Source organism: Cololabis saira, chromosome 5 (genome assembly GCF_033807715.1).
Source record: "Cololabis saira isolate AMF1-May2022 chromosome 5, fColSai1.1, whole genome shotgun sequence".
In the NCBI taxonomy this organism is placed as follows: domain Eukaryota; kingdom Metazoa; phylum Chordata; class Actinopteri; order Beloniformes; family Belonidae; genus Cololabis; species Cololabis saira.
In genome coordinates this window covers 42,398,209-42,420,571 of record NC_084591.1, presented here as the reverse complement: position 1 = coordinate 42,420,571, position 22,363 = coordinate 42,398,209, and the positions used below count along the sequence as shown (strand labels likewise).

At 39.7% G+C, this 22,363-nt stretch overlaps 1 protein-coding gene across 1 annotated transcript; it reads left to right on the top strand.

Annotated features, from left to right (window-relative positions):
* Positions 1-1,020: 1,020 nt before the first annotated feature.
* Positions 1,021-21,055, top strand: rfwd3 (ring finger and WD repeat domain 3). The gene is made up of 13 exons (XM_061722685.1): positions 1,021-1,271; positions 3,922-4,214; positions 8,263-8,519; positions 8,754-8,809; positions 10,712-10,909; positions 11,016-11,107; positions 11,342-11,456; positions 12,270-12,501; positions 13,940-14,090; positions 14,529-14,705; positions 16,418-16,632; positions 17,218-17,432; positions 19,961-21,055. The coding sequence occupies exons 2-13, from the start codon at positions 3,922-3,924 to the stop codon at positions 20,102-20,104; spliced, it is 2,145 nt and encodes a 714-aa protein (XP_061578669.1). The 5' UTR covers positions 1,021-1,271; the 3' UTR covers positions 20,105-21,055.
* Positions 21,056-22,363: the final 1,308 nt, after the last annotated feature.

Genomic DNA, 22,363 nt, shown 5'->3' with positions numbered 1-22,363 from the left:
AATGCACCCCCAGGAAGCGGATTCCTTCCGCTTCCTGGGGACCATCATTACCCAGGACCTCAAGTGGGAGCTGAACATCACCTCCATCATCAAAAAAGCACAGCAGAGGTTGTACTTCCTGCAGCAGCTGAAGAAATTCAACCTGCCAAAGAAAGTGATGGTGCTGTTCTACACGGCCATCTGTGAGTCCATCCTCACCTCCTCCATCACCATCAGTACGCTGCTGCCACTGTGAAGGACAGGAGCAGCTGCAGCGTATCATCCGCTCTGCAGAGAAGGTGATTGGCTGCAATCTCCCATCTCTCCAGGACCTGCAGCCTCCAGGACCCTGAAGCGTGCAGGAAAGATGGCGGCAGACCCCTCCCACCCCTGACACAAACTGTTCCAGACTCTTCCCTGTGGCAGGAGGCTGCGGTCCATCAGGACCAAAACCTCACGACATAAAAACAGTTTCTTCCCGACTGCAGCTGTCCTCATCAACAAGGCCCCGGACCCCCGTCTACCACACACTGTCCCCCCACCCGACTCTACGTTACATTAACGTAAAGACCCCACTTCTGACCTTATGCGTCACATTAACGCACATCCTAGGTCACCTTTGTACAGACTCATTACTCTGGCACTTTAAAACCAACATTTACATTTCTTTCCTTTAATATTATTTGTTCTTTTGTATTGCACCAATCACCACAGAAAATTCCTTGTGTGTGATAAACTACTTGGCAATAAACTTCTTTCTGATTCTAATTCTGATTAACCATGTCTACCTCATACTGCTCCACCTTTCACTTTTTTTTTAAATTGTAGGCTATATATGTTAATAAGAGCTGTCATTTGTTTATTTACTGTACAGTGAGCGAAATAACTGGAGTCAAATTCCCTGTCTTGTTTGACCTGACTTGGCCAATAAACCTGATTCTGATTCTGATATCCGTTTTCAGATCTTCTCAAAGTGTCGTGGGGGAATCATCTTGAGGAGAAGTCCTCTTTGTTGATGACGTCAGGGCAGGATGGGGCGTGCAGAGTCAGCCGGAGCCGCGAGATTCGACTCTTCCCCCGGTACTATCATGGATGTATTATAGAACGGTACTGTGTGTGGAGTTGAAGCAACGTTTAAATCCAACACACCACGAGCAGCATCGGAGCGCTGTCCCTGCCGCGCTGCAATGTTTTCAAACAGTTAGTTATTCCAGCACTGGTTGTGCAGCTGATGACAGTCCCCAGGAGTCTGTGTCCGTGGTTCTGCTGCTAACAACAACACGCTAAGACAGGTGGGTACACCATCATGGTGTTACAAAACAAGCTAGACAGGGTCGTTTCATAAGTCTTTTAACAGTATTTAAACGATATCAGTGCGACCTACATGTTTAATTTAGAAGCATGTAAGTTTATTTCGGCTGTGCGTGTTGTTCGTCTCTTAGCATTACAGCTAGTTTCATTTCTTATGCAACCTTCCGTAGTTTCCACGTGCATAAATGAAGATTATAGACAATAAACAGTTTTTTCTTACAACGATCTGTAATTGTAGTGAAATGCATTAAACCCGATGAGCGACTGGCTGATGGTTTTGCTGAAAGGCCTTAAAGTCTAAAGCACGAGGAAAGCCTGATTTATGGTTCTGCGTTAAATCGACGTAGCGCCTACGGCGTGGGTTACGTAACCTACGCCGTATGCTCTGCGTCGATTTAACGCGGGACCATAAATCAGCCTGAAGCCAGCCGCGGTGCGTTAGCGGACCAGCATTACAGTCGGATAAAACAGTTTCCCTCTCAACAAAAATCCCAAACCTGTCAAGTTTGGGATTTAAAAATACGGGAAATTTTCTACCAACCGAGGTCCAGTATCTTACATTATAAGACAGATTTACGAGAAAATGTAAAAAACTACCTGTCAGCCACTTCAGAATCTGATAAGTCTACCTTTGTTGACACTGAAATGCTGTGGACATTCCTATGTGTGTAATTCCTACAATGCAGCCTAAATTAAAACAGAAAAGGTGAATTAAAGCACATTTATTTATTTTAAATATTTTCAATTTATATACACATTTATTGTCTTCAAGTGAAACATTTACATTTTCTTTTAATTTGTCATTTTCCCTCGTGTGGCGCTCTGGCATTCACTGACTGACACAGACGCATGTTTCTGTGCCCAGTCCTGTTTTTCTTTAGGAAAGTAAATTCAGTATCCCATTTTTAGAGATATTTACATGAAGTCTTTGCTTTTTTGGGGCAGAAATGCCTTCACTCTGGTTACATCCATCCAACTCTGATTTGTTGTTCCGAGTTTGCTCCATGGATCTATTATAAAACTCTTGCTCTTTGCTCCCGTTGTTGCCGCTAACCTCGCGAGAACTGCCAACAAGGCTACAGCAAAGAGCAGTTATCGCGAGATTAGTGACAATTCAGTTTGCTGTTTCAAAATTATTATATTATAAAATGGGAAATTTACGGGAAAATACTAATACAGGAGGAGGCGGGAAAGAGGGGTAAAATAGGGTAGTTTCCCGGCAAAAAACGGTCTTATTCGAGTCAAGAATCTTTAGGGGTGATTTTTGACCATTTTCACTGTTCCAGTCAGTGTTATTTTACCCGGATGTGTAAGTTGTTCGTTTTTGCTTTGGGGTTTTTTGTGCTGGCTACTGTTAGGATTTTATGAAATTGTTTAAGGTATGAGGGGTTTTTCTATAAGATTCTGCACTGGTGGTTTTATATATATATATATATATATATATATATATATATATATATATATATATTACTCTCAAAGCAGGACAACATCCTTTTGTTTGTAGGACTAGACTGTTTTGCTGAGTTCTTCTTTAGGTGAAGGCAATGAAGAGAAACTGATTTTTTTTTTAAACTGATAGGTCCCATCCTGTTTTTCTCAAAGTTTTAGTGATCTTAGGTATTTGCTGAGTTAACATCTCAAGTAAGAAACAATCAGCAGGATATATATGGCTGAAAGTGTGACATGTTTAGGTTTCTTTAACCACAGATGTTTTCACAGATAAGGTTCAACATCTGCACCTATAACGTAAAGAACACCTCCCTTTTTAGTATAAATAGAGCTGGATCCATGACCACTGTGTGCATTTTCTCTCCTACCTTTTGTGGTTTGAGAAAAGTGAACCTCCGGCTGGAAAATATTGTGCATGTGCTTGCCTTAACATTTGATTCAGTTCACTGGTGTCTTATGGTCCACCAGACAAACGAACACGCGGATCTTTCACTACTTTGCACAACGTTTACAAGTAGTATGGTGGAAATAATACCTTGGGTTCTTTCAGAAAGCGAGGTTTCTATTATTTCTTAATCTGTTAAACCTAAAATGAGGGAAATTTGTGTAAAATCACCTGGTCTACATTGTTACTAAAGTGACTAGCAACCACTTTGTGATAATCACTGATACAATTGAACACCCCATTTTCTGGTTCCAAGCTTTTCTGTGTTGAGTCCAAGTGCCAACCATCTGACTTCTGGATGGAGGTTTATGCAGAGCTAAGATTTGTTTAAGTTCCTTGTCTGGCAGCTAGATAATGGCTCAGAAAGCGAGTCGATATCCATTGACGTCCACGTTGAAATGTCTAACTTTAGAGCTGAAATAAACATATTTACAGCCTGGTACTTGTAGAAATATTTTGTGTGTGTGCAAAAAATATTTGTTCTTGCAAAAAATATTTTTACTTGTAGAAATATTTCAAAATATTTCTACAAGTACAAAGTTTATGTACAGATACAAAATATGGCTTTAATTTGAGCCCATAGAAAACCACTCTTCAGAAACCAATGCGTCATGTGACCTAATGTATCATCCATTGTTTTTTTACAGTCTTGTTTGTATCGGGTAATATGCATTTGTGTTGGGCTGATATAGTGTTTTGGATTTATTTAATTCTTCTTCCTTTTCTACACTTTCCAGATGGAGGCCATGGAGGTGGATTCCCCCTTGGAACTGCGAGGAAGAATTATCTCAAACCCGGATGGTACCGTTGCACTTGCTGGTCCAGCTGGAGATGCCAATGCAGCGCACGTCATTTCAGACTCTGGCAGCAGCACTGAAGTGGATGAAGATGATGACAATGATACAGAACACGGAGCTGCTCGGGCCACTCACAGACTACCTGCCACTTGGGCCTTTAGCCAGAGGGCAGTAGACGGACCTGCAGCTGCACCGTCACTAGTTCAGGGGACACTCATACAGAGGAGACTCAGGTAACCAGAATCGCTCAGAAAAATCATGAGCTATGTTTCATTTGCTTCATTTGACCTCACACTTTGTCTAGAAAAGCTTAAAAACATAAAGAACAGCACATAAAGCTTCATTCATGTTGCATATTCATATTGTCATATAGCAGATATTGCTGACAAGAAACCCCAATCAGAGGCAAATGCACAAGTAATTGTCCTTCACCAGTTGGCACTCAGTCTTTTATGTAAACTACTGAGACACATTGTGGATATTTTTCAACACATCGTTGAACCATACCTGATACCAGAGCGGTTCCAAAATACTTAACCAAAATTACTGATGAATATTTTTCCATCTTCGTGTGCTTGGATCTTTGTCAACTCAAGCAGTGACTGTTGAACAGACGGACAGACCATCTTCATATGTATAGTTTTATTTTTTTTGAGAAAGGGGCTTGTAATATAAGGCTTTCTTCTTCTTGCCCCTTTTCGATCATGGAATGGAACATGTATGTGAACTACCATTTCCATGATACGGAATAAATAAATAAATTGAAATTGAAACTTCTGTCAAAATCAAAAATACCAAATATTCAGTCTAAGTGTTTTGACCCATAAAACACCTATCTGATTACATAATCTCCCTTGGAAAAAAATGCAAACACCACATGACATGACATTAGAAAGATATAATACATGTTTGGGGGACTGGGGAGTTTTTTTGTTGTTGTTTTTTTTAAAGATCAGTCTTAAATACATGACCTATACCCATGGGGCTCAGCCTGGTTCAGCCTAAATGAGCAACCCCTCACCGTCCCGTGAGCCCATCACTCACAGGAGAGGCCATGTGGGTTGGTTGCCATGGGATACGGGTAGCAGCGGGTCTTGGCGAGCTGATCCTTGGCCTGTGAAACAGACATGGAACGTCACCACTCTTGAGGGTTTGAGGGAAGGAGCCTGACCTTATGCCTGAGGTTGAGAGATACTGGCCGGATATAGTCGGGCTCACCTCGGTACACAGAGTCCTCAAACCAATCCCTTTGAGAGGACTGGACCTTGTTCCCCTCTGGAGGAAGTTGGCAGGTAACTGCTGGGCTAAGTGGGTCGCAGCCTCTGCGTATGTTAAGGCAAAAACTTGGGTGTGGAAGGAGTTTGGAGAGGCCATGGAGAATGACTTTAGACTGGCTCCAGCAAGATTCTGACAAAGCGTCAGGTGGCTCATGCAGGTAAAACAATGCAGACACTGTCCCGGTCTGTTGTCGTGAAGAGAGAGTTGAGTCAAAAGGCAAGGCTTTGTTTACTGGTCACTCTATGTTCCTACCCTCACCTATCGTCATGAACTGTGGGTTATGATTGGAAAAAATTAGGTGGAGGGAATTATTTCATACATAGGACATATAATAGTAAATGTTACTATTTTTCTTTAAAATGAAACCTTGATCTTACAGAATGCAATCATATCATGTAAAAACTGGGGGATTAAAGAATGATTAGACATATTTAATCTGGTGATAATTAGGAAAAAATCCCCAGTCCTCCAGCATGTATTTGTCTTTTTTTTCTCTTTACATGCATTTACCTTTTTTATGTATTTAATGAAACTGGCAGTTAAAGTGTTCAAATAATTCAGTATTTGCAGGACTGAAGTCGACTGAAAGATTAGAGCAAACAAAAAGAACGTTGAAAAATATTGATCTGTAATGTTTTTATTAGTTATTGGAAGTGGATGATTTGTCTTCTAACGACCTGAAAGTGTAGTAAATGGTAAATATATGGAGCTGTCTTCACATCCACAGGCCTGGGGTGAGGTTACCAGGGCTTTTCAACCAACTCAAAATCAGTGCTGGTGCTAGAGACACTTCCAAACAGGTTCTACAAAGAACTGGGTTGCTTTTCCAGAGGGCACTGGAGAGCCCGGACCTGTATCATTTATTACATCACTAAAGAGGAAGCATAAAATCTGTGAGGAGTGTGAAATCCCTCCAAATAACAACAATTGGAATCGAATTTCGGTATGTGCAGAAGCTGATCCTGGCCCTAAAACTCCTGTTTGGAGTCCGAAATTGACCTCATGCAACTTTCTGCCATCAACATCAACGGCGTTTATGAAAACAAGTCTTTTTAGAGTCACATATTTGTTGTACAGCACACATATTTTTGATTGCGTGGTTAAATTAGTAAGAATGCATCCACAATCCCCCAGTGATATGTTTTAAACTCAAAGATGTTGTTTAAATATGGCAGTTGCATAGTTTTGGTTTGAATAAGCCAGCGTAGCACTAGTTTTCTTGGCACTGAGTTGGTGGTTTCCTCGCAGCCAGTGGTCGAAAAGCAAAAAACTGGTGCTAAGTCTGGCACCAGCACTGGAACCACTTTGGTTGAAAAAGCCTATGGCGACATTCTCACTGTAGGATTCATTGATCAAATGAGATTTGGATATTTACATTAGTATTTTTGTTGCATCTTATATTGGACTTTTTATTTTTTCACACAGTGGAATTGAACTAATTTATAAACTAATGATGAGAAGAAACCTAAGTAAAAGAAGAGCATAATTTGTAACATTGGCCATGTGTGGAGTGATGGGATGAAAATATGTAGAGATGTGTGTGGATGAGGGATCAGAGTCAAGAGAGGAGGACCATGACATATCCAGGTTCACGGAAGCAGATTTTATTTTGGAAAGTCCCACCAACTCAGAATTGTGACATTAATCACATAACTGTCACGTGAAAGACGGATGAGATGCGACATGACAGTTCAGACTAAAGTCGCATTGGAAAACTTTTAGCGAAAACGTTCAACTCAGAAAGAATAGAGTTGCTGCTCCTCGACATGGAGGAGCCAGGTGAGATGGTTCTGGCATCTGGTGAGGATGGTCCGTAATGGTCCGCAAAATACGGTACTTATGATTCCTTATTGGTTATCTAATCAATCCCTTGAGAAGACCTTTTTTTTTTGAGAACTGTATGGGCAAGGACTAAAATAAAATAATAAATAAATACATGGAGAAGGAGAGACACTGACACTATTTCTGGTGATGACCTTGCATGAAAATGTGTGAACAGGATATGAATGAAATTTCTGTCTTTTTGGCCCATCCAAAAATACTTAAAAGTTAGTTCATATGTTGATTTTTCTAAAATAAAAACTAAGATTACTCTCCTATGGTGTAATGTTAGTTATGTTAATGTTCTCAAATCACTAACATATACATACTTATACATGTTCTGGCATGAAACTACATGGAATTCAGAAACAAGCATCAGTTGGCTTCCTCACGCTAATGGAATCATCAACTCATCAATATCTATCAACTGATATTATTCTGGGAAAATATAGTAACGTGAGCGCCCATGATTACCCGTAACTGACCATTTATGTGTGTATGGATACAAGAAGCACACCTATGTCAGACATCTGTTACAATCCACTACATTAGCAAAGAAATACCAGTTAAATGATGCAAAGAGATTGAGTACTAATGATGTTTTTCCCACAGCTTATTAGGTAACGGTATAGCTATGGAAAATAACTGATACTTGGTATCCATCCCTGTTCATGAGGCATCTAGACAGGATGCGTTACATTTTAGCAATCTTGCCAGTAGGTCTGTTTCATTTGTTTCATATGTCAAAAACCACACGAATTGGAATGAAAATTTGTTTTTGCTTTAATTTGTTGGAAAGTCTGAAATTAATGCTTTCTGATCCAATTATTTCCGTCTTAAAAGTTTCATGGCATTTCCCCCCCATAAAAACTAAGTTAACATGAAATTAACCACTCTCCTTCATTTTGATGTTGACAATGATGATGAAAAGTTAAGATAGTTAGATAGAAAATCTGTTTCAAATGTACACATGAATCAACTTTTAAAGATCTGGTTTTATCCATGAGGGGACCAAAACTCACAAATGTTAATATATCATGAGATGATACAATTTTAATGTGCTTTTACAAAGATTTGGCCCTTACAAGATCTAGAGACTTCTGGATTAAAAACATTCAGTTATGGACCCCCCCCCCCCTTACTCTCCCTCCCGCGCTAATCTGTTAAACCGGTGTGTTTCAGACAAGGCCTCCGGGTGCATTACCCCAGCCAAACGGCAACACCTTCCAGGGGTTTCCCAGACTTTCAGCTGCGAGCCCCAGCCGCCAGCGTAGCAGAGCCGGGGTCTGGTAGCAGCACCGACATCAGTGAGTCCGAGGATGAGGACGAAAGACGAGAGAGAACATCTGCCAGCGCTCAGCCCATCGACCCCGTCCTCTCTGCTGATCCTCTTCCTAACGCCCCCACCCAGCACACACAACCACTGGAGCCCAGCACAGGTCGGGAGTTCATTTGATTTATTTATTTATTTATTTTTTGCTGCTGTTCTTGACTACTGAATCACTTGAATTAGTGTTTGCAGACATATAATCTTGAAAATATTTTAAGTTCTACTTAAAGGATTTATTTAATGTCCTGAGCTCAGCTTTCACAATGTATAGTATGTGTGCTTGTTTGGTTTTTTATCTGCCCATTTACTTGTTTCATTTCATTTGATATCAACCTATGCACAGACTCCAGTTCAATCTCAGACAGCAAGAGGACGGAAGCACAAGTTCAGGACTGTCAAGTGAGTGTGAGACTTTTTCTTCCCGTACATCTGCGAAGATTGTTTAGACCAGGGGTCTGCAACCCAAAATGTTGCAAGAGCCATATTGGACCAAAAACACAAAAAAACAAATATGTCTGGAGCCGCAAAAAATGAAAAGTCTTGTATAAGCCTTAGAATGAAGGCAAATGGCGAAAGTCGAAAGGTTGAAAAAAAATTTGAAATGTTGAAAAAAAAAAGTGGATGTTGAGAAAAAAATTGAAATGTTGAGGAAAAAAGTCGAAATTTTGAGAAAAAAGTCGAAATGTCGAGAAAAAAGTTGAAATGTCGAGATTAAAAAGGAAGAAAAAAAAGCGGAAAAAAAGAAGGAAAAAAGAAGAAGAAAAAGAGGAAAACAATGGAAAAAAAAAAAAGGTCAAAGACTTTTGAAAAAGCTCCAGGGAGCCACTAGAGCGGCGCTAAAGAGCCGCATGCGGCTCCAGAGCCGTGGGTTGCCGAGCCCTGGTTTAGATCAATCTAATCTGTCCAGTATTTCCATTCAGGGGACTTTCTTATAGAGATGCACCGATCAGGATTTTCAGGGCCGATCACCGATCACCGATCTCGAAAACCAGTATCGGCCGATCCCGATTTTGCCGATCACCGATCACAGCGTGAAATCGATAAATTCGTCAATATTGTTGTTTCATGTACACGACAATGACATTGTATTATTAGGTATAAAAGTTAGGAGATTAGGTGTAAACTCGGCTTACACAGAGTAAGTGTAGTTTACCAGCTTCAGCTTTCCTGTGGTAATAATTATGTACAACATGTGACCAACACAGACAACAGCAAACATGTCACTCTCTAAAAGTTGATAGAAGTTACAAACTATAAACCTTAGTTTTCTTGTGGAAAGAGGAATTAAATCTTAAAATAAAAATTAATTATGAATTATTAAGCTTTGTGAAAGCTTTAGCGGTAGCATCCGTCGCGTGTAAAGAAACTCTTCAGTGAAGCAAAACTCTTCACACTAGAAATCCACATGTCACTCCTGAAGCGACTGACGTCTGGACGTCAGTCTGGTTTGGACTGTATATATTCTGGTAAAACTCTGACGGGATTTCATCAGTCAAATATTCATGACGCGGCAGCGTGTACAGCGGCAGCGCGCACCGCGGATCCGAGCTGCAAACATGTTTAAACCGTGTTTAAACGTGTTTAGAAAGCGGCTGATGATCAAGGCTTATGAATTCATTACCTTACGATGTAGTTCTTTATTTTTCTTCCTGTCGTTTATAAGTCTCTGTTACAGGTGTTACAGCTGAGTAATTAGTGCCGTTGCTGCGCGCTCCTTTTTTTCTGTCTCCCTTTTTTTCTGCTGCAGCCAACTTTGAAAACTCAATATGCTCCGTGTGAAGAACTTTCAAATGTCTAATAAGCTTTGTTGTGTTGAAATTCTATTCTAACATTCCTGCTCATGGTATCTCCTTTGGACACATTTTGCAAACTGTAAATTTGTTGTCCTTTTCAGACATTGTAAAACTCCTGCACCGGCGCGGCCGGTCACGCTCCCTCAGGACTGCTCGGTCTGAGATGCGGGAACGCCCGCGCGGGCGGGGGTTTGTTGTTGTAAACGTCATCAGATCGGCCGCTCTGAACTATTATTTTTCCGATCTCCGATCAAAGCCGATAGGGCCATTATCGGCCCGATCCCGATCGGGGGCCGATCGATCGGTGCATCTCTACTTTCTTATTACATTACTCTGTTTTTGTGCAAAATCTGGGCAGTACATGGAATACTTGCACAAATAAAATGAATAAATCCAGATACTGAAATTGGAAACTGACTGTCCAGCTAATTAACAGGTATTGGCGTCCAGTTCCACAGGCTAACACCGGTTCAATTCTGACTTTTTCTGTTATCATCTCCACATGCAGTCGACCCCAGGAGCCCAGACTTCACTTCCGATGTTTCAGAGTGAGGAGAATGAAGGCGACACTTGCACCATCTGCTTTGAGGCGTGGACGACAGCGGGAGAGCATCGACTGTCGGCGCTGCGCTGCGGTCACCTCTTTGGCTACACCTGCATCACGCGCTGGCTCAAAGCTCAGGGATCCACGGCTAAATGTCCACAGGTCAGCAAGGCCTCTGCATCTGGGCAGAAATCTGGTCATATCTGGAATCTGAACATTTAACTGAATTTGTATTTTTTGTGTTTATCTTTCTTTCCTGTATTTTTAGTGCAACAAGAAAGCCAAACGTTCAGATATTGTGCTGCTGTATGCGCCAAAGCTGAGAGCCCTGGACAACTCAGAACAACAGACGTTAAAGAAGTGAGTGATCACTGTGCTTCACTGTCAACACAGCAAAATGGTCAAACTGGAGATTAACTAATAAAGAATGCTTAACCAAATGTGTTACCTTTTGGTTAATATCAAATAGCAAGGGTTGAGACTTGGTACGTTGCTGCATTTGTGTAAATCGGCTTGTGTCTGTCACTAACTTCTAACATTGGTGATCAAACTGGACCTTCAGCTGAACCTTCTGGTGTGTGTTTGTGTCTGCAGATCTCTGGAGCTGGAGCAATCTCTGAGGAGGAAAGCAGAGTTGGAGTCAGCTCAGTACAAGCTTAAATTGCAGGTTGTCACTAACAAATATGGACAAGCACAGCAGGAGCTCCAGGTATCAATAAAAAAAAATGCAAACTGTTTAAATGTGGTTTTGGAGATGAGGCATGTTTATGTGAAGTTATGCAGCGGATCTCCGTCAACACATCTTCTCCAACAGCTGGCTGCAGATGACATTGCAGTTTCTCCAACAAACTTTTAGATCTTATAAGACTCCAAAAATGGTGCAGTCTGCAGAAGCCTTTAGGGGAGAAAGTGCTAAAGTGCTATTATAAGGCTGGTCTGTCCATCTACACTAGCACTTTCAGTGGCTCTTTCATCAGTGCCATGGACCCATTGTGTCAACGTTTTTAGTTTTTTTTTGTTCTTTATTCATTGTCTTGTTTTATTAATTTTGAAACAAATCTTATAGCATTTTCACATCGAATTGAGGGACTTTTTTATCTGTTTGATTTAGGTTTCCCTTTTGGTTTTGACTTTGGTTTATTTTTGTGGGTACTTTGCCTTGGCCGTTGATTTTTTTTTTTTTTTTTTTTTTTTTAAGTAATATTTCAGACTGAACCTCAAAGAAAAAACTTAACTTTAGTTCGTTTATTTTCTCCAAAAAATCTTAAACACTGCTGGCAAACGTTTAATAAAGAGCCATCTTTTTCAGAATAGTTTCCTCATTCAAGTGAAAAGAAAGAAGCATGTTGTAAACATCCCTCACAGCTGCTGTACATGCTTGGGTCTCAAATTCAGCATAGGATTATGCTAGCTGTTGTAAAAACTAAATTGCACTGACAAATGTTATACAATACAGATTTAAGGAATTCGGTGTGTTGAAGTCAACCTTGTTAAACTCTGTTCCCTCTCTGTGGTTGTGCAGGAGTTGAAGGCGTTGATGGTCCAGACTGACAGGAGCTCCGTCTCCTCCTCTTCCTCGTCCAACTCCCTGTTCCTCAGCCTGTCTCAGAGAGACGGCTCCAGGACCAGGCAGTACAGCTTCTCCAAGGCCGTGCTGGTTTCTCAGACGGGCGGCTGTAGAGTCTTGTCCTACTGTGAACCTTTGAGCTGCCTCCTGGCCTCGCAGCCCTCCCCTCACTCTACACTAGTGCCTGGTGAGCTGCCATCTCCTCTAACATTGAACATTTCATGAGTCAGTCATTTGTCTACCCACCAGGTTTTGTTCCAGGGGTTGCTTGGTGGTTTAGCACAGTTGCTTTATAGTTTGAAGGTTCTTGGTTGAAATCCCAATTGGTATCTTTTCATATAGAGTTTGCATGTTCTCCTTGTGCTGATTTGTTGATATTTTTGTTTTTTGAACAACCAGAACCACTTAAGAGAGAACCAGAACAAACCCGAACACAGCCAGAACCCTAACCATCTAGAACACAAGCAGAATCACCTCAAACACAAGCAGGAGCTAGCAAAAAAAGTTCATTAAGCAGCAGCAAGAGGCGACAAATGTGCAGCACATTTCAAAATTTCCTCCAGAATTTTTGTCGCTGTAATTCTTATTGTATAGTCATTAGTGGTGGGGGGGAAAAATTGATATTGCAATATATTGTTGCGCTCTCTGTCGCAATAAATAATCGATAAACTGACGGCAAATATCGATATTTTACTATAACACACATAATGGATTTAGGCGGTTGTCACGTTGGAAACGCTGGAGTCTTCAACTGATGTTCAGGAGTTTATTAAGTTCCTTCACACCGTAAGAGCTGCAGTAAACAGATATTCATCTTACAATACACTTCAAACAAATATTTACAAATGTATTCATTGACAACTTTACCTTTTTCCTCTCTAACTGAGACACTAACAAAAATTCCGTTAATAGCAGCAAAAAAAACCCGACAAAAAGCGTTAACTGCGACGGAGGATATCCGGTCTGAACATTCAAAATAAAAGTCCTTTTCAAAATAAAGTTCTCCTTCCATCCTTTCAAAGGATCGTTCATCCTTTCATTTAAAGACAGGTGCTAAAATAATGTAAATCATAAATATTTCTACAAGAGAAGTAACTGAATAAAGAAATGACCAAATAAGGGCAATTGGTCCTTTACAGGCAGTGAGGTACGATGCAAAATTAAGTTGCTTACTGACTTTTCAGTATTAGAAACAAATCAGTGCACTGTCCTGGTTTATATAAAACATGTTATTAATGTTCATGCACTGTTCCTTTTCCAGACGTTTTCCTTTTATGAGTATTTTTTCTTTTTCAGTCATATATCGTTGATGAAATTTCTTACAATATATCGAATATCGTAGATATTGTTTATCGTGATGTTATCGTGGGCCACATATCGCCACAGTATTGAATCGTGAGTTACCCGTATCGTCCCACCCCTAATAGTCATCATGGTTTCTGGTATGTGTGAAATGTACAGATGAGTATTATTATTGGTGACAGAACAGCCCTTGGAAAGAGAACCACTTTCTAAGGGCTGAACCATTTGCTAAATTTGGTAATCTCTCAACGTGTATCAGTGTTTGTATTGCCTTGACTTCAGCCTAAATTCCTAGAAGTAACTCCTCTCATTCCTCCTCTCAGGCTGCGGGGTGAAGAAGGTGAGTGTGCTAAACATGAAAGCAAGCCAGTACATTCCCATTCACAGTAAACAAATCAGAGGACTGTCGTTCAACCACCGGAACGACAGCCTGCTGCTGTCGGCTGCGCTGGACAACACCGTCAAGCTGACCAGGTATGAGGCCCCTCCAGGAGTTTACTGAACACACACATGACAAAAAGTAGGATTTGACCAAGTTGATTGCCTGCCACTAACCCTGAAGCCTCTGACCCTTTTTAGCTGCAAATACACTAAAATCTTTTTAATTTATTGAGATCTTTTTTCTATTTGGCTTAAAGCCACCTATTTTGTGGTGTTGTGCCTTGCAACTAACTAACTGTTGCAGATTAAGGGGGTGCAACACAATAGCAGTGTTTTTAAAAGCTTACAGTCAAAACTGCCACTGTTGGAAAATGACAAATGGTTGAAATATGACAGTTACAATAAGATTTTGTTTCAATTTAGTAGTTGTGATTCAGGTTATGTTATGATAAGCCTATAGATGAGGTAAAACTTCCAGACGTTTTCTTGTTGTTTTCTTGTGTTTGATCAGAATGAATGTGTGTTTTTTAGTCTTCTAACCAACACCGTGGTCCAGACCTACAACGCTGGGAAGCCCGTGTGGAGCTGCTCCTGGTGTCTGGACAACAGCAACTACGTGTACGCTGGTCTGAGCAACGGCTCAGTGCTCATCTACGACACCAGAGACACCAGCACACACGTCCAGGAGCTGGAGCCGCTACGCTCCAGGTACACACACTATCTACACTAAACAAGGAATACAGTTATTTAGTTAGGAATGAGACAGCTTTAAGTCTGCACATCAGTGTAGTTGTGAAGTTGAGGTGTTAAACTCTTTCCAGCCAAGTCCACATTAGTCCTTTTTAAAGAAATATAAAATACAATTTCAATATAAAACATGCACATTAGCATTTCATCTTCATGCTGAAAAGATTTGAAAACACTTGAAGACTGTAATCATGTGTCACATAGCCATTCATGCTGGCTGTGCATGTGTGCGCAGTGACTTTGGTTTCAGAACAAATGTCAAGGAAAGCAACGCCAGCACTGTTTCCTGTTATTTCTTCAGATTGTTCTTTACACCTTATTGGTGTGGTGTTTCTTTGATAGCACCAATTGAGGGAACGGAAGAGATTGACAGAGTCTGGATATTTTATGATTCAAAATGAAAACATATCTGAAAGTTGCCTTTCAATGGAGAAAAAAAACTGTCATGTTTCTCTTTTGGTAACTTGGATACAAACAGTTATGGTGAGACAGTATTGAGTTATTGTGGTTTTATATGCAGCATGGGAGCTTTACTGGATCATCTGAAAGATCTGAAAGATGATCCAGTAAAGCAATGGTGGCACATCAGCTTAAACCTCCTGATCCTCCTCCTTATTTCAAAGCTGAATTACAAGCATTTATGGAGCAAACAAAGATGATTCTCTATTCTCTATTTTCATTCACTGACTTCCCCAATTTTTAGGATATCACACGAGGTATAGGTAGATTTTATCACAGTTCTCAACCCTGCATTAGACAGATTGAACAATCCCAATAGGACATGCAGGATTCATACGTTTTGAAAAAAAAGGAAAAGTCATGGAATTTGAAAATGTCATTTTCAAGGACTGGAAAAGTTTTGGAAACATAAGTTCACCCCAAAGGTTTTGGAAAAATCATGGAATTTATTTTTCTCACTTAATGATAAAATTTAGTAACAACAGCCTATAAGGTAGATTTAAAATTGATCAATAAATATTTCGTATCGAAAAGTTTCACGCGTGACGTGCCGAGTATCTTGCGCATCATACAGATCGGATTGAGTGACTAGATTCTCCAACAGTTATTACAGTTAGATTACGTTTAAACATATACTACATATACTACAACATAGTGCTCGTATATCAGTGTTAATTTAAAAAAATGTTTATTTTGTATAAAACCACAATTGTCATTAGATCTCCACCGTGGTGACTTTTTAAATAGTTTTATTCCTATATTTCATTCATACATTGGTGTTTTAGAAGTCATGTATAGCCATGGAAACTTGCTGCCAAGTCATGGGAAAGTCATGGAAATTTGTTGGTTAAAACGTGTCTGAACCCTGTTCACTGCCTTCCCCAATTTTTGGGATATCACACGAGTTATATGTAGATTTTATCACAGTTCTCTACCCTGCATTAGACAGATTGAACAATTCCAATAAGACATATGAGGTGTGTTTCCATTAGTGAGGATTCAGAGTACACCAGGTGGTAACCTCTAACATCCACAGCTTCTATAGTCAGCGTGTCTCTAGCGCCACACGACAAACACTGACCAAAGGCATAACACTGGCGGTGGAGAAATGGGAAATGACAAGTTGTTTTAAATGTGCTACACTATAAATACATTTGACCGTGACCCCAACCATCTTCTGTCTTTCATGTGGGTTCATCACTTTCTCTCTCCAGGTGTCCCGTAGCGTCTCTCTGTTACGTCCCGCGGGCGGCGTCCTGCATGTTCCCCTCTGGCGGGCTGATCGCTGGCTCCCTGGAAGGAGGATGTTTCTGGGAGCAGGTGAACGACACCACCTACAGACCACATCTCCTGCCGCTGGAGAACAGTGGCTGCATCGACATCCAGGTGGAGGCGGAGAGCAGACACTGTCTGGTCACATACAGGCCCGGTAATACCATCACTCTGTTTACTCTGATCTTCTAAGAATGCTATTTTAAATATGAATGACTGTGACTCCATAGGCAATGAAAGAAAAACCTTGAGAGTTAGAAATGAAGCAAAATCTTGGACATTTACAGAAATACTAGTAACAGAAAATATAGCCCTAAGCCTTTTTCAGCGTCTTATATCCTTATACGGTGCACAGAATGGGTTAAATAGATATAATACCTGTATTGTCATGGCATAACTCTGAGTTTATGTAGTTGCAATTCCTTAAAGTGTTGGTAATCAACGTTGAAAATACAAAATTGTGTTGGGCAGAGGTCCCCCATTCTGGTCCTTGATCACCTAATCAAATATTGGTTTCAATTTTTGGATATCCATCTTTCATAAGTGATAAATTATATCCACATCGACCCTGAAAAATTCATGTTGATCATATTTTAGAATTGTGTATAGTTCAATTGATCATGTTATATCGGCAAACCTGCAGAAACCTTTTGATATGTACAGATGTTGTCGTTTTCCCTCACAGTTTTTGGAGCGGACTGGTGATTTATTTCCTTTTGTCTGTGAATCTGATCTGCTGCAGGACGCTCCAACCCATCTCTGCGCTGCGTCCTCATGGCTCTAAACCAAACACCTCAGCAGGACTCCAGCCAGCCCTCCAGCTGCTCCTGCACACCAGTCCAGACTTTCAGTGCCGGCTCATCGTGCAAGTTACTCACCAAGAATGCCGTGTTCAAGAGGCCAGACGGAAGTGGGATGCTCGTCTGTGCTGGAGACGAGGCCTCCAACTCCACCATGGCAAGTCCCGTGTTTGTTCATTCATTCAAATGTGCTGTATGTTGTGATGGAAAGAAACAAGGGTTTGGTTAAAGGAGATATTCCTCTTTTTTTTATTGTTACTATTTCTAGAGGCATTAATTAATATAATGGCACATGCTTTGAAAGCAGTCTTTTCAATCATGTACACTCATTGCAGCTGATTTTAAAGGGGTGAACTGATCTGTCTCAGCTTTTGAGTTGGTGGTCCCTTCACACATCCAAATATCTTTATTTTTATTTCAAGCACGGTTCCTCCCCCCGTTCTGGTCCCACAAAATGGACCCAGTTTTGTTTCCTCTGAATTTATATTCTTAACTCTTGTATACTCTTAAAAATAAAAACAAGAGGGGCTGTCCTTGTTTGCTATCATGCTGTATGAAGGAATGAAACTAAGTGCATCCATCAACTTCCACTTATCCAAGCTCAGGTCACGGCTCAAACAGCCCAAGCAGACCGGCCCAGAGCTCCCACATAGACCACATTTACAATCAATCAATCAATCAATCTTTATTGTCACATCATATTACTGAGTAACATGGGTAAAAATCTTGTTTGTGCAGGCTCATCATTGATTTGATTTGATTTGATTTGATTTTTATTTGTCTCAATCGTGCAGGTATATATAATATAAAAAAGAGCACATTACGATGCCATGCAAGTTTGAGAAGGAGCTGAAGGAAGCGAAGCTTATCAAGTTCAGCCCCCCCTTACATCGCCACACAGCATACAATACAATTATATATAAAATACAATTACATAAACATAATATATAAACATAAACACATCCATATATATATATATATATATATATATATATATACACACACACACATATATACATATATATATATATATACATACATACATACATACATACATACATACATACATACATACATACATACACACGCATATGCACATACATACATACACACACACATACACCTATACGCATCCATTTACACACATATATTCACACATTCATACAAACACGCACACCAACAGAAACAGACACCCAACAAATTTCAATTCGATAAGAAAATTCATAATCTATGAATCGATGCAATCTAAAAAAAATAGAACATTTAACTTTAATATGAATGAATATAAATAAAACCCACATTACAAACACGATAATTATTATAATTGCAGTTAAAAAGATAGAGAGACATAAAAACAAAGTGCATAGTGCATGAATAATCTACATAAAACAGTACGTGGAATAAAAAGATAGAAAAATAATAAGTAGTCTTGGGCCTGTGTGTATAATATAAAAATCTCTATTAGCAAGAGACACCCTCAGTTCAGTCTGTCACCAGAACAGAAAACAGTGTGATTATTCACCTTGATCTAATTGGACAATATTCTGCATTTTCTTAGATTAATTGGCCTAATTATTAGTATAAGCAACTTTGAACTTATTTTGTTAAGTCCTTTTAAAATATCAGAAGTCGCATGTTCCGGGTTGTTGGACTTTTTTTTTCTTTTTGTTGTTTGTTTGAGCTGCGGTTTGTTTTGGGTGTGGTCGTATATGCCGCCTCTCCTTTGCCCCGAGTTCAGTCTCTGTGCAGACAGACTTGACTTGACATGAACAAGCTTGAAATGCAACCCACGTTTGGAGTAGGAAGCATACACAAATTACTACAGCACATGGCAGCACGTGGCAGCTCATTACATAGCGTGGCATTTAAATCTCACACACTTTACTACGACTGTACACAGACTATACACACCACACTTCCTCCTTTTTAAAATGTGACGGTTAAAAACACCCGTCTCTGTTGTTGCGTGCACATAAGTGCATGCAAACTCCCCTCCCTCATCTCACATGATGCACTTCAACACTTGCAGTGATGGAAGATTGCAGACTAAGATCTGCATATTCCCCCTGCCTTACTCTCATTATTGATTGCTCTGATTATGACCTTAATTAGGTTAAGTTTACTGTTTCCATGGCAATTTTTTCATCAGAGTATTGCCTTAATCTGATGATGATTTCAGTACTGTGATTTGTGTAAACAACAATCATTGCTCCTCCTGAATCTGAAGTTTAACTGTCAATAAGATTTATTCTGTTGTTCCCAGTACCAGGGAGTCCCCTTTAATTTAAACATACCCGCTGGTTCTCCATCTTTAAAAATGTAGAACTATAACCTCAGTCTGCCACTCCAGAGGCTCAGTCTCATATTTTCAAGTGATGTTGCAGAAGTGTGTCCACTAAGAGCTCCAAAGCCCAGAGGAACTCGTACTTTTGTAACTTCCTCCGTGTCCTAGAGCCCCGGTAAAGTGCCGTTCTCGCCACTTGAGCTTCTTTTTACCCAAATGTCCGAAGACGACAGCCCCAAATCCAACAACATGGGTTTGAAGTAGATCATAGAACTGCAGCTAAGCGTTTTCCTGGTGCCATGTGCAGGTATATTTGGGTATTTAAGAGTATTGGTGTCCCTTCCTTTTTTTTCTCCTGTTTTTATCTCCTCGTATTTATCCATATTGGTCTTCGTCCTCAGGTTTGGGACGCCAGCACTGGCTCTCTGCTACAAAAACTTCCAGCGGACCTTCCGGTGTTGGACATCAGCCCCTTCTCAGTGAATGGCGAACACTTTCTTGTCTCTCTCACGGAGAAGATGCTGAAACTCTACAAGTGGGAATGAACAAAGACTATTTGGAAGCTTCCGTTCTGCTACAAAGGACAGAAAACAAACATACACCAAGTCCCCAAGTACAAGGAGAAACAGCAGTCTGTTGGGAAAGTAGATCCTGCTGATCCTTTACACAGATGATGATGATGACGATGATGATTAAAGGTAAACACGACAATAGATTACGGGGCGTGTTTGAGAAAACCTTTCCCATTTTACATTTGAGTCTGGTGTGTTATAACATTTTGTTCTCATGACATCAGATGAATAATGTATATGTGAAAAAGAATGTCAATAAAGGAAAAGAAAATCTTGTATTGACTCTATAGAGTCATCTCATTTTGTCATGTCGTTGGGGCTCATTTTCTGTAAATCTGATTAAAAGTTATACTTTTAAGGAAAGCTACAAATTCTGCAGTTAAATGACTTTAACAGCAATGTTGTGCAAACCAAATTGCGACTTAATTTTTCAACTCAGAATAATAATTTCAGAATCTGATGATATTGCAATAATCAGCTTGTCAATGTAAAACGTTTGGGACGTCACGTGCAATCTGATCCATCTATAATTCCAAAAAACATCAAATTAATTCAAATGATTATTCTCAAAGTTATTTGATTTGTCTCTGTGATGCATCACATGTGACGACAGCAGCAGCTTGGCCGTACAGACATACTGTACATTCCTTTGCTAATGGGATTTGGCTTTTGCTGTCGTAAAGATCTTTGAGTTGTAGATACTCAACTAAAACACAAAACAACAATTTGGATTTCCACTTTTTAATTATTTTAAATTGTCCCTCCCGTTGAAGTAATCTTCTTTTGTAAATGTTACATTCTTTATTTTTCTTAATTTTTTTTTTAAGAAGTCATGTATATTTGCTACTAAATGGTTGTCTTGGTCTTTTTTTGTTTGTTTTTTTTGTACAACTTAAAAGTTATTAAAGCTATTTCTTAATTGAAGTGAGTAAAATAGCCTGTTCTGTTTGATTCAACTGATTGTGTCAAATCTCTTGACTTCAGGTTTTTTAGGTACTTGCTCATTACATTTCTAGTACCTGGATAGAGCAGAGACAACCACACTGAGGGAATTTTTTTATCTTCTGCAGTTTCTTCCTGTAGAAATGGTTTGTATGTGTTAATCAGCATAACCAGTTCAAACAAGTTGAACATTTTGCATTCTTGTCATAAATTAGGAATTGAAGCCTCCCTTTTATAAAAGTATTAATAATAGTGTAACATATCTAGTTTCACAAGACATTGATGAGTTTTTATGAACTTCCTCAAGCACATTAATGATAAATGCTTGATGAGGTAATTTTGCAGGGTGGTAGACGTTGCATGTTGTGGAGAGGCTTCAAACAGGGTTTTGTGAAGAAAACCTGTCCATAAATGCAAAAACTTCATTAGTACAATGATTGTCAGAGTCATAAGTGGACATACTGTTCATATTTCTTTTCTTCATAGTGTTGTCTGTGTCTTTTATTTTGATGCTGGCTAAGAATTCCCTCATCATCATCTATACAAAATTTGGAACTCCAACTGTTTCGAGTGCATAAGTAACCAAATTATTTAAAATGGTTGATTTATCATTGTATCAGAAAGCAGGGACAGTGTACTTTTTAGGCCTTCTTTTTGTAGAACATCAATCGCACAAGATCATGTCCTGCTTTAGAACAGATGTGGAAACATCACAGCCATAATGTTAAAACACTTTATCAACAGTGAAAATGTAATTTTCTGGAATCTTGGGGATTTATAAATAACCATTAAAACACTAGTAAGTAAAGATGAATTACCCCTCCGCAAATACAACAAAGTATTACTTTATGTGAACTACTCTAAGTTTAAAGTAGTGATAGTAGGGGCGGGGGCACACTTGCACGTTTCTCCCACATTTTCCGCAGGTTGTTGCCGTTTTACAGTGCAAAAGTTGCATCTCCTCCTCCCCTGTCCCCTCGTATGGACTTCATGTGTGACTTTGATGAAGGCAAGGCTCAGATAGTGGCTTTGTCCGTCAGTTACTTCAATTACATTTTTGTTTTTTAATGGAATTTTTTCCAGAATTATTATAATTATAAGTTATATTTATAATTTATAGTTATAATTATTGAAGTTATAGGTTTTTCTTAATGTTGTCCTGCTCTGACATCAGTCATCAAGTCACTACCTGCTTCCCCATCTTGGAGGATCAGATCAAAGGTCATTTGCTCAGTAAGTCTTTCAGGTATCTTGGTCATTGACGCCCAACCCTTTGATTTATGGAAAGTG

Excerpts from the sequence above, each read along its gene's own strand:
- rfwd3 (XM_061722685.1), top strand. The coding sequence starts at position 3,922 with ATGGAGGCCATGGAGGTGGATTCCCCCTTGGAACTGCGAGGAAGAATT. Across the intron at positions 8,520-8,753 it reads ACCACTGGAGCCCAGCACAG|ACTCCAGTTCAATCTCAGAC; the intron begins GTCGGGAGTTCA and ends ACCTATGCACAG. Across the intron at positions 12,502-13,939 it reads TCACTCTACACTAGTGCCTG|GCTGCGGGGTGAAGAAGGTG; the intron begins GTGAGCTGCCAT and ends TCCTCCTCTCAG.